Here is a 13435-nt window from a genome sequence, read left to right as displayed (position 1 = left end):
GCGCCAACACAATTTCAACATTTCTTTAACTGTAAAAGTACACAAATTAAACTCTACTTTTTAAACCTTTGTTAACAAGCATTTCTGAGGCAGAAATTAAACATTTAAAACGTGCAGACATTTCTTGATCCAGAAATGCTGAAAGAATAGATTTTACATTTATTGTACAGTGTTTTATTTTACTGTATTACAGTAATTTAAAACTATTAAACCAAAGGGAAAAAAAAACTTTAGTAATTTCCTTCATAGCTACTTTAAAAAGTGCAGTAATTACGTTTGGAAAATATTTGAGACACCAGCAAATCATGTGCGTAGTGGGCTCCAAATACATAGTTTTGTTCTTGGTGGGTTATGAGTAAGGAAAAGGTCCACTCATTATTAAGTAATATAACTTACTTATTTATCCACACTTTACTCCATATAGTCCATTGTGCTATATGTGACTTCAGTATTATGCAGCACTTATTAACAAACACACACTCATCTTCATAGGGCATGAGGCGGGGTACACCCTGGACAGGATGCCAGTCTGTCGCAGGGCCACACATATAGACAAACAAACATATTCACACCTGCACGCACACCTACGGACAGTTTCAGTTTTCTAATCCACCAAACCTGCATGTCTTTGGATGTGGGAAGAAACCGGAGCTCCCGGAGAGAACCCATGCAAACTCCACACAGAAAGGCCACAGGTGGATATCGATCCCTTGACCTTCTCGCTGTGAGGCAACAGTGCCAACCACTAAGCCACCCTTAATAACAAACATTTGAATAAAAATATATACCTTTTCTTCATATGACACATAATTGGCCATATCTTGTTTGCTTGCTTTTGGATGTGTCCAAGGTCTATATGCTTTAGAAATGACACATAAACTAAGTGGAGATGAACTATTGGTCAGATGATTTGTGGTACCAGTTTGTATGAATGCAGCAGCTCTGTGCCTGACCCTACCTCAGTTTTTGAACAACACACGCACATGAGTGTAAATGAACTCTGTGAGCGTAAAAATGACAACTGGATCAGACGCTAACTACCACTAAGACTGCCAGGTGGAAGATAGGGTGTAGTATCTCCTTTGTAATTAACCGTATACCTTAACTGGGTAATGTTTTGAGTTTTATTTTCACATGCATTAACTGTAAGAACTTTTCCAGAAAAGCCAAAGTGAAGAAGACATTGTGTCTGTCTCTTTCCAGGCTTACTGTGTCAATATCCTTGCTAGTAAGACCCTTCAGCTGCTCCCTTGTTTTCACTCTGGGTGGCCACGTAGATCCAAGGTGGATCTGCATGTTGAATTGGTGGGGTTTGAACCAGGAACCTTCCACACTGAAACCAAGCGCACTTACCACTTGGCCACAGCCCCCTGCTGCCAATATCCTTGCTAAATATTGCAAATATTTCTTGAATGAAATGGAACATCTGCGGGAGTCATCGGTTTTCTTCATAATTCAGAGCATGAGGTTAATACACTGAAAGGCACAAATTCACATTCAAATGGAAGGAAGCTCAGTCTGTGAGCTGCTGTCAGGATTTAAAGCAGCATTGGTGTTTAGATGGAGCACTTATTGGCAGTTAAATGGAGTACTTTAAAAAAGAATTGTTTCCCTTGGGAAACTCGGGAAAATGTGTTTTTCTGTGACTGTCAGTGGAAGTAATTTCAAAGAGCATATAGATAGAAATGCTGCCTTGCAGTGATACACAAGCTACTCTGGGCCATACGGGGAGACCTATTTTCTATTCTAATGTGTCTTTTTCTCTGACGTCTCTCCATTAAGGAATAAATACTCAAAAAACCTCAGTTCTACTTTAGCGATTTTTTAAAAAGCCATTAAATGCTTTATTATTTATTTATTTATTATTCTGTGTGCTTCTTTATTGATGCAGGGGATGTTGGCAGTGCTTCATTTTTCAGATATTATTTTATCACTGCATTCATACAGATGCTACATTTGTATGTTTAATAGTATGTGTCCTGAAATGTTTTTTTCTTTCTTTCTTTCTTTCTTTCTTTCTTTCTTTCTTCCAGAGCCGCCCTCTATTTCTGTTGAGCCAAAGAGTAAGATTTTTGCAGAACTTGACAGGAACATAGATATCCCCTGTCTGGCTACAGGTACACTGTGTCTGTGTTAATCATGTTGTCCTTTGTATATGTGGAGTTATCATGTTTGAGTGTGGTTTTGAACAACTTCAGTGTATTTGATTGGTAAACGATATGGAGGGGATACAACAACAGCCAAAAGGAGGGTGGATACAGTAATTGTGACTTTTGGGATGACTATGGAAAGCAGTTCTCTAAAGTTCTCTCCATGGAGCTAAGTAGGGGGTCAACTACTAGAGGTGTGTGGCTCCTCATAACAGAGTTGGCTACAGTTACAGTCAGGGATGAATTGAATTTCTTCCCTTGTCAAGATCATGGTTTCAATCCAGACAATATGGTTAGCAGGAATATTGTTTGTTTGGGTGTGTAGAGACAAATGTATTTCAGTCTGTTTATTTCCAACTCCAACTCGGGTCATTTTCCACCAAATCATTGCTGGCCAATAGTGTTGGTGACTTTAATGATTTGTCTTTACTCCTGGATTCTTTTGAAAGCAGAAAAAGAGAACCTAGCAACAAATCTGGTGAGGTTTTGGGTGGACATTTCCTACATTTAGTGGACGGAAGTTATAAAAGATGCTGTGAAAGAGTCCGTCTGTGGCTGCAATGAGCTCTCAGGCTGCTAGGAATAATGAAACCAGAGGTACGAATGCTCACACCAGCGTGGGCGTCTGCGCTTCAGCTGCCAGCAGCATTTGATGCAGAAGCATAAATCAGCTTGCAGTGTAACCGTGCACGACCGTTCAGCTGACAGCAGCCCGACAGAAACACCAATGAGCCGTACATGCAAATGTAAGCATTCACAACAATGAATCACTCATCCCTGCTGTCTGCACTGAAAAACACTTGACTTTTGAACTTGGTTTTATTCTGCCTTTAGTTGGCTTCATTTTGAAGAGGTTGTCAAAGGTACTTTGTTTTGTTTTGGTTTTTTTTTTTTTTTTTTTTGCATCCTTTAACATCAAGATTAGTCACATAATCATTCGCATCATGTTTAGCATTTAGTTACTCTATGACATCTAAAATAAAGCTGTTGATTATTTGAACAACTAAGGTTACATCTGCTTGTTAAATGTTAGGAAGTTACTACAAAAACTAGGTATGCATCCGGTTTTGTTGCTAGTATTGGTCGTTATGCCTCATGTAATTATGATTACGTAACCTGTGTGATTAACCTAGTGATAGATGAACAAGAACACAGAAGAGAGGATTCAGTACTTTGGGTTATTTTTTAATATGAACACAGACAAGAAAAGTAAAGCAGATTAAACTCTTTGGTGTGCAAAGTTTTCAACATGGGCAATATGTCGTACCACACTTGTCTTAACAAGGTTGCGGATCTTTGTGAAAGACTTAATTTCCTTACAAAATAAAGGCATCAAAACAAAGATGGTAACCTCCGCTCCAGCCTTTCAAACTCATAACTAACTTAGCTTAACTTGTATTAAACTCAGGATATCAGGGGATAACTCATCCTAACTCTGTGTACAATCCTGTCAACTCCAACTTGCCTCCAGGCAGCTCATACTCAAATCAGGGTAGCTCAGCCTAACTTAGTGTGCACTCCAGTCAACTCATACTTACCTCTCTACAACTCGTACTCAGCGCAGGACAGCACGGGATAACTCAGTTTAACTCTGCGTATAATCCCTTGAACTCCTGCATGCCTCCAGACAACTTGAACTCCGTTCAGGATAGGTCAGGGTAACATGGCTTATCTCAGTGTGCACATTGGTCAACTCATACTTACCTCTGGAAAATTCTTACTCAGTGTGGAGTAACTGTTTCTGCGCTCAGTGTGAAAATTGGAGGCTGAGTTGAGGCAAATGTACACTGAGCTTTGCCAAGTTGAGCATGAGTTAAACCAAGTTAGTTAGGAGTAATTTGGAACATGTTCAAAATCGGGACATGTTCAACCAAGCTCTCCTGATTTGTTCCAAACTGTTCCGAGTGGTGTGCCGAGACAGTACTTCAGAAAACTGTGTCAAACCCTGGTTTGACAGGTGATGTGCTTTAAGGTGTCATATATTAATGATATGGTGCTATATAAATAAACTGATTTGAAAGGTTTTGTGGAATTGGAGGTGATGCCCAAACTAGAAGGAAAGGGGAAGACATAAAAGTTAAAATTTTACACAGATGAGGGTGAAATTCACCCACAAAGCATTGGCATTGTATAATAATCATCAGTGCTCATATTTTGAACACGTCAATAAAACCTGAAGGTATTTTTCACTTTGTCTGGAGCTTATATGTTGTACTACCAAAACATCAGGTGAGAAACAAGCAGTGTCGCAATAATGACTCAAGAAAATTAAGATCTTGATAACAGTTGAGGGTAAAAACCCATCAGAGATAAATGCAAAGCAACGCTAGAACTCACAAAACAATCTGGCGGTAATTGTTTGATTAGGTGGATACAGAGCATAAAGAGCTGATGGCAAACAGGTGTGTAATCAGGTGACTCAGATTGGTGGAGCTGGCAGGTGGCGTTAAAAGAGGCTTGACAGACACAGCAGGTAACTTCAGAGATGCAGCACTTTAGTTACATGTTCACATTTTCAGAGAAAAAGTAGGAAAATTAGAATGCACATATAGCAAAATGATTTTTCACATCTTTGTAAAGCAGTTATGTAACTTCAGCCTTGTCTAGCTGATGGCTGATTTGAGCAAAATGCAAAAGGAAAGAAGGAAGAAGAAGATGAAATTAGTTTTAAGGTTATCCGCAGAAACACAGCTACTGAAAAACACAGGCCAAATGCAAACTGTGTGTGAACACAGTGCGAGTTCCTTATGAGTTTATTACTGTTTAATGTATCTGAAGGTTCAGTTCTTCAGGCGACTGCCCACAACGTGTCATGTTCAGGTTCTGTGCCGTACAGCTGGTGCTGAGACGAGGACTTCTTGGACAGTTCAGTGTACTTTTGGCAGGATGAGCAGATTAACACGCTGAGACAGTCTGAAAATTGAACATGTTCTGATGCCCGTGTTTAACTGGATTACAAGAAAACACTTACATAAGCAGGATGGACACAGCTAAAAAAAACTGCAGGCGAGACCATCCTGTTCTGTCTCATACACACACACACACACACACACTTTATGTTCCTCCTCAGTAATGTGATCCAGTGTCAGAGTGACACAAGTGAAGGAGATGTGGAGAGGGTGGATATGGTCGCATTTCATATACTGGTGTATCAAAAAGGGTGGACTTGTAACACTCTGGTTAATTTTTATGAACATCAGATGTAATTTCTTGGAGAAGACCTGTCAAGACAATCTTGGTGTCATTTATAAGCTTAGGATGTTCTCTTTCCTTTTTTTTTTTTTTTTTATTTTATTTTTTTTATAAAGTTTAACAAAATATTTTTACAGAGATACACACACAAAAAAATTTTTAGAACATAGAGCAAAGAACATGCAGGGGTGTACTTAAAAAAACAACATTCAATTTAAAATGAGAATACAGAGTGTCATACAAATTCAGGATGCCTGGCAGAAATGTAACTCCTCCATTTGCTCCAAACCTCTTCGAATTTGTCCGATTGTAATCTCCTGGAAAATGTAGTTTGTTCCATTGTGAATAGTCTGTAAACAATCCTGTGCCATCCTCTAAAGATGGAGCATGGGCGCTCATCCACTTTTCGGTGATTGCTTTACGGGCTGCCGTACTTAATCAATCAATCAATCAATCAACTTTTTTCTTGTATAGCGCCAAATCACAACAAACAGTTGCCCCAAGGCGCTCCACATTGCAAGGCAAGGCCATACAATAATTATGAAACACAGTCTACGTCTAAAGCAACATAACCAAGGGATGGTCCAGGGTCACCCGATCCAGCCCTAACTATAAGCCTTAGCGAAAAGGAAAGTTTTAAGCCTAATCTTAAAAGTAGAGAGGGTATCTGTCTCCCTGATCTGAATTGGGAGCTGGTTCCACAGGAGAGGAGCCTGAAAGCTGAAGGCTCTGCCTCCCATTCTACTCTTACAAACCCTAGGAACTACAAGTAAGCCCGCAGTCTGAGAGCGAAGCGCTCTAATGGGGTAATATGGTACTACGAGGTCCCTAAGATAAGATGGGACCTGATTATTCAAAACCTTATAAGTAAGAAGAAGAATTTTAAATTCTATTCTAGCATTAACAGGAAGCCAATGAAGGGAGGCCAACACGGGTGAGATATGCTCTCTCCTGCTAGTCCCCGTCAGTACTCTAGCTGCAGCATTCTGAGCCAACTGAAGGCTTTTTAGGGAACTTTTAGGACAACCTGATAATAATGAATTACAATAGTCCAGCCTAGAGGAAATAAATGCATGAATTAGTTTTTCAGCATCACTCTGAGACAAGACCTTTCTGATTTTAGAGATATTGCGTAAATGCAAAAAGGCAGTCCTACATATTTGTTTAATATGCGCTTTGAATGACATATCCTGATCAAAAATAACTCCAAGATTTCTCACAGTATTACTAGAGATCAGGGAAATGCCATCCAGAGTAACGATCTGGTTAGACACCATGCTTCTAAGATTTGTGGGGCCAAGTACAATAACTTCAGTTTTATCTGAGTTTAAAAGCAGGAAATTAGAGGTCATCCATGTCTTTATGTCTGTAAGACAATCCTGCAGTTTAGCTAATTGGTGCGTATCCTCTGGCTTCATGGATAGATAAAGCTGGGTATCATCTGCGTAACAATGAAAATTTAAGCAATACCGTCTAATAATACTGCCCAAGGGAAGCATGTATAAAGTGAATAAAATTGGTCCTAGCACAGAACCTTGTGGAACTCCATAATTAACTTTAGTCTGTGAAGAAGATTCCCCATTTACATGAACAAACTGTAATCTATTAGACAAATATGATTCAAACCACCGCAGCGCAATGCCTTTAATACCTATGACATGCTCTAATCTCTGTAATAAAATTTTATGGTCAACAGTATCAAAAGCAGCACTGAGGTCCAACAGAACAAGCACAGAGATAAGTCCACTGTCCGAAGCCATAAGAAGATCATTTGTAACCTTCACTAATGCTGTTTCTGTACTATGATGAATTCTAAAACCTGACTGAAACTCTTCAAATAGACCATTCCTCTGCAGGTGATCAGTTAGCTGTTTACAACTACCCTCTCAAGAATCTTTGAGAGAAAAGGAAGGTTGGAGATTGGCCTATAATTAGCTAAGATAGCTGGGTCAAGTGATGGCTTTTTAAGTAATGGTTTAATTACTGCCACCTTAAAGGCCTGTGGTACATAACCAACTAACAAAGATAGATTGATCATATTTAAGATTGAAGCATTAAATAATGGTAGGACTTCCTTGAGCAGCCTGGCAGGAATGGGGTCTAATAAGCATGTTGATGGTTTGGATGAAGTAACTAATGAAAATAACTCAGACAGAACAATCGGAGAGAAAGAGTCTAACCAAATACCGGCATCACTGAAAGCAGCCAAAGATAACGATACATCTTTGGGATGGTTATGAGTAATTTTTTCTCTAATAGTCAAAATTTTGTTAGCAAAGAAAGTCATGAAGTCATTACTAGTTAAAGTTAATGGAATACTCAGCTCAATAGAGCTCTGACTCTTTGTCAGCCTGGCTACAGTGCTGAAAAGAAACCTGGGGTTGTTCTTATTTTCTTCAATTAGTGATGAGTAGAAAGATGTCCTAGCTTCACGAAGGGCTTTCTTATAGAGCAACAAACTCTTTTTCCAGGCTAAGTGAAGATCTTCTAAATTAGTGAGACGCCATTTCCTCTCCAACTTACGGGTTATCTGCTTTAAGCTACGAGTTTGTGAGTTATACCACGGAGTCAGACACTTCTGATTTAAAGCTCTCTTTTTCAGAGGAGCTACAGCATCCAAAGTTGTCTTCAATGAGGATGTAAAACTATTGACAAGATACTCTAACTCCCTTACAGAGTTTAGGTAGCTACTCTGCTCTGTGTTGGTATATGACATTAGAGAACATAAAGAAGGAATCATATCCTTAAACCTAGTTACAGCGCTTTCTGAAAGACTTCTAGTGTAATGAAACTTATTCCCCACTGCAGGGTAGTCCATCAGGGTAAATGTAAATGTTATTAAAAAATGATCAGACAAAAGGGAGTTTTCAGGGAATACTGTTAAGTCTTCTATTTCCATACCATAAGTCAGAACAAGATCTAAAATATGATTAAAGTGGTGGGTGGACTCATTTACTTTTTGAGCAAAGCCGATAGAGTCTAATAATAGATTAAATGCAGTGTTGAGGCTGTCATTCTCAGCATCTGTGTGGATGTTAAAATCGCCCACTATAATTATCTTATCTGAGCTAAGCACTAAGTCAGACAAAAGGTCTGAAAATTCACAGAGAAACTCACAGTAACGACCAGGTGGACGATAGATAATAACAAATAAAACTGGTTTTTGGGACTTCCAATTTGGATGGACAAGACTAAGAGACAAGCTTTCAAATGAATTAAAGCTCTGTCTAGGTTTTTGATTAATTAATAAGCTGGAATGGAAGATTGCTGCTAATCCTCCGCCCCGGCCCGTGCTACGAGCATTCTGACAGTTAGTGTGACTCGGGGGTGTTGACTCATTTAAACTAACATATTCATCCTGCTGTAACCAAGTTTCTGTTAGGCAGAATAAATCAATACGTTGATCAATTATTATATCATTTACCAACAGGGACTTAGAAGAAAGAGACCTAATGTTTAATAGACCACATTTAACTGTTTTAGTCTGTGGTGCAATTGAAGGTGCTATATTATTTTTTCTTTTTGAATTTTTATGCTTAAATAGATTTTTGCTAGTTATTGGTGGTCTGGGAGCAGGCACCGTCTCTACGGGGATGGGGTAATAGGGGGATGGCAGGGGGAGAGAAGCTGCAGAGAGGTGTATAAGACCACAGCTCTGCCTCCTGGTCCCAACGCTAGACAGTCACAGTTTGGAGGATCCCAAAAAATTGGCCAGATTTCTAGAAATGAGAGCTGCTCCCTCTAAAGTGGGATGGATGCCGTCTCTCCTAACAAGACCAGGTTTTCCCCAGAAGCTTTGCCAATTATCAATGAAGCCCACCTCATTTTTTGGACACCACTCAGACAGCCAGCAATTCAAGGAGAACATGCGGCTAAACATGTCACTCCCGGTCTGATTGGGGAGGGGCCCAGAGAAAACAACAGAGTCCGACATTGTTTTTGCAAAGTTACACACCGATTCAATGTTAATTTTAGTGACCTCCGATTGGCGTAACCGAGTGTCATTACTGCCGACGTGAATTACAATCTTACCAAATTTACGCTTAGCCTTAGCCAGCAATTTCAAATGTCCTTCGATGTCGCCTGCTCTGGCCGAGGACGAGGACTTCTTGGACAGTTCAGTGTACTTTTGGCAGGATGAGCAGATTAACACGCTGAGACAGTCTGAAAATTGAACATGTTCTGATGCCCGTGTTTAACTGGATTACAAGAAAACACTTACATAAGCAGGATGGACACAGCTAAAAAAAACTGCAGGCGAGACCATCCTGTTCTGTCTCATACACACACACACACACACACACTTTATGTTCCTCCTCAGTAATGTGATCCAGTGTCAGAGTGACACAAGTGAAGGAGATGTGGAGAGGGTGGATATGGTCGCATTTCATATACTGGTGTATCAAAAAGGGTGGACTTGTAACACTCTGGTTAATTTTTATGAACATCAGATGTAATTTCTTGGAGAAGACCTGTCAAGACAATCTTGGTGTCATTTATAAGCTTAGGATGTTCTCTTTCCTTTTTTTTTTTTTTTTTATTTTATTTTTTTTATAAAGTTTAACAAAATATTTTTACAGAGATACACACACAAAAAAATTTTTAGAACATAGAGCAAAGAACATGCAGGGGTGTACTTAAAAAAACAACATTCAATTTAAAATGAGAATACAGAGTGTCATACAAATTCAGGATGCCTGGCAGAAATGTAACTCCTCCATTTGCTCCAAACCTCTTCGAATTTGTCCGATTGTAATCTCCTGGAAAATGTAGTTTGTTCCATTGTGAATAGTCTGTAAACAATCCTGTGCCATCCTCTAAAGATGGAGCATGGGCGCTCATCCACTTTTCGGTGATTGCTTTACGGGCTGCCGTACTTAATCAATCAATCAATCAATCAACTTTTTTCTTGTATAGCGCCAAATCACAACAAACAGTTGCCCCAAGGCGCTCCACATTGCAAGGCAAGGCCATACAATAATGCCGTCTCTCCTAACAAGACCAGGTTTTCCCCAGAAGCTTTGCCAATTATCAATGAAGCCCACCTCATTTTTTGGACACCACTCAGACAGCCAGCAATTCAAGGAGAACATGCGGCTAAACATGTCACTCCCGGTCTGATTGGGGAGGGGCCCAGAGAAAACAACAGAGTCCGACATTGTTTTTGCAAAGTTACACACCGATTCAATGTTAATTTTAGTGACCTCCGATTGGCGTAACCGAGTGTCATTACTGCCGACGTGAATTACAATCTTACCAAATTTACGCTTAGCCTTAGCCAGCAATTTCAAATGTCCTTCGATGTCGCCTGCTCTGGCCCCCGGAAGACAATTGACAATGGTTGCTGGTGTCGCTAACTTCACATTTCTCAAAACAGAGTCGCCAATAACCAGAGTTTGATCCTCGGCGAGTGTATCGTCGAGTGGGGAAAAACGGTTAGAGATGTGAACGGGTTGACGGTGTACACGGGGCTTCTGTTTAGGGCTACGCTTCCTCCTCACAGTCACCCAGTCAGCCTGCCTTCCCGACTGCACGGGGTCTGCCAGGGGGGAACTAACGGCGGCTAAGCTACCTTGGTCCGCACCGACTACAGGGGCCTGGCTAGCTGTAGAATTTTCCACGGTGCGGAGCCGAGCCTCCAATTCGCCCAGCCTGGCCTCCAAAGCTACGAATAAGCTGCACTTATTACAAGTACCGTTACTGCTAAAAGAGGCCGAGGAATAACTAAACATTTCACACCCAGAGCAGAAAAGTACGGGAGAGACAGGAGAAGCCGCCATGCTAAAACGGCTAAGAGCTAGTAGCTACGCTAAGCTAGCGGATTCCCAAACAGGGAATCCGACACTAGACAGGCTGTGGAGCAGCACAGGCAACGCACGACAACAGTGCTAAAATAAAATAAAAATCCACTAGACAGGCTGTGGAGCAGCACAGGTAACGCACAACAACAGTGCTAAAAAATAAAATAAAATAAAAATAAAAATCCACTGGACAGGCTGTGGAGCAGCACAGGCAACGCACGACAACAGTGCTAAAACAAAATAAAAATCCACTAGACAGGCTGTGGAGCAGCACAGGTAACGCACGACAACAGTGCTAAAAAATAAAATAAAAATAAAAATCCACTGGACAGGCTGTGGAGCAGCACAGGCAACGCACGACAACAGTGCTAAAACAAAATAAAAATCCACTGGACAGGCTGTGGAGCAGCACAGGTAACGCACGACAACAGTGCTAAATCAAAATCCACTGGACAGGCTGTGGAGCAGCACAGGTAACGCACGACAACAGTGCTAAAACAAAATAAAAATCCACTAGACAGGCTGTGGAGCAGCACAGGTAACGCACAACAACAGTGCTAAAAAATAAAATAAAATAAAATAAAAATCCACTGGACAGGCTGTGGAGCAGCACAGGCAACGCACGACAACAGTGCTAAAACAAAATAAAAATCCACTAGACAGGCTGTGGAGCAGCACAGGTAACGCACGACAACAGCGCTAAATAAAAATCCACTGGACAGGCTGTGGAGCAGCACAGGTAACGCACGACAACAGCGCCAAAAAAAAATAAAATCAAAATCAAAATCCACTGGACAGGCTGTGGAGCAGCACAGGTAACGCACGACAACAGTGGTAAAAAATTAAATAAAAATCCACTGGACAGGCTGTGGAGCAGCACAGGTAACGCACGACAACAGTGCTAAAAAATAAAATAAAAATCCACTGGACAGGCTGTGGAGCAGCACAGGTAACGCACGACAACAGTGCTAAAAAAAAAAAAAAATCCACTGGACAGGCTGCGGAGCAGCACAGGTAACACACGACAACAGTGGTAAAAAATAAAATAAAAATCCACTAGACAGGCTGTGGAGCAGCACAGGTAACACACGACAACAGTGCTAAAAAAAATAAAATAAAAATCAAAATCCACTGGACAGGCTGTGGAGCAGCACAGGTAACGCACGACAACAGTGCCAAAAAATAAAATAAAAATCCACTGGACAGGCTGTGGAGCAGCACAGGTAACGCACGACAACAGTGCCAAAAAACAAAACAAAAATCCACTGAACAGGCTGTGGAGCAGCGCAGGTAACACACGACAACAGTGCCAAAAAATAAAATAAAAATCCACTGGACAGGCTGTGGAGCAGCACAGGTAACACACGACAACAGTGGTAAAAAATAAAATAAAAATCCACTGGACAGGCTGTGGAACAGCACAGGTAACGCACGACAACAGTGCTAAAAAATAAAATAAAAATCCACTGAACAGGCTGTGGAGCAGCACAGGTAACGCACGACAACAGTGCTAAAAATAAAATAAAAATCCACTGGACAGGCTGTGGAGCAGCACAGGCAACGCACGACAACAGCGCTAAAATAAATAAAAATCCACTGAACAGGCTGTGGAGCAGCACAGGTAACACACGACAACAGTGCTAAAAAAAAAAAAAAAATCCACTGAACAGGCTGTGGAGCAGCACAGGTAACACACGACAACAGTGCTAAAAAATAAAATAAAAATCCACTGAACAGGCTGTGGAGCAGCACAGGTAACACACGACAACAGTGCTAAAAAATAAAATAAAAATCCACTGAACAGGCTGTGGAGCAGCACAGGTAACACATGACAACAGTGCTAAAAAAAAAATAAAAATCCACTGAACAGGCTGTGGAGCAGCACAGGTAACACACGACAACAGTGCTAAAAAATAAAATAAAAATCCACTGAACAGGCTGTGGAGCAGCACAGGTAACACACGACAACAGTGCTAAAAAATAAAATAAAAATCCACTGAACAGGCTGTGGAGCAGCACAGGTAACACATGACAACAGTGCTAAAAAATAAAATAAAAATCCACTGAACAGGCTGTGGAGCAGCACAGGTAACACACGACAACAGTGCTAAAAAATAAAATAAAAATCCACTGAACAGGCTGTGGAGCAGCACAGGTAACGCACGACAACAGTGCTAAAAAATAAAATAAAAATCCACTGAACAGGCTGTGGAGCAGCACAGGTAACGCACGACAACAGTGCTAAAAAATAAAATAAAAATCCACTGAACAGGCTGTGGAGCAGCAGCACAG

At 40.7% G+C, this 13435-nt stretch overlaps 1 protein-coding gene across 3 annotated transcripts in view; it reads left to right on the top strand.

Annotated features, from left to right (window-relative positions):
• LOC117527072 (protein sidekick-1-like) overlaps nt 1-13435 on the top strand; it is a 747725-nt gene that overhangs the window by 523834 nt on the left and 210456 nt on the right. For all 3 annotated transcript variants that reach the window (XM_034189250.1, XM_034189251.1, XM_034189252.1), the window contains one exon: nt 2034-2117. In XM_034189250.1, the coding sequence (XP_034045141.1) occupies nt 2034-2117 (84 nt within the window). The remainder of the gene's footprint in view (nt 1-2033; nt 2118-13435) is intronic.

This window comes from Thalassophryne amazonica, chromosome 15, assembly GCF_902500255.1.
Source record: "Thalassophryne amazonica chromosome 15, fThaAma1.1, whole genome shotgun sequence".
NCBI lineage: Eukaryota > Metazoa > Chordata > Actinopteri > Batrachoidiformes > Batrachoididae > Thalassophryne > Thalassophryne amazonica.
The sequence above is the reverse complement of the archived record's forward strand: the minus strand, read 5'-3'. Positions and strand labels throughout refer to the sequence as shown.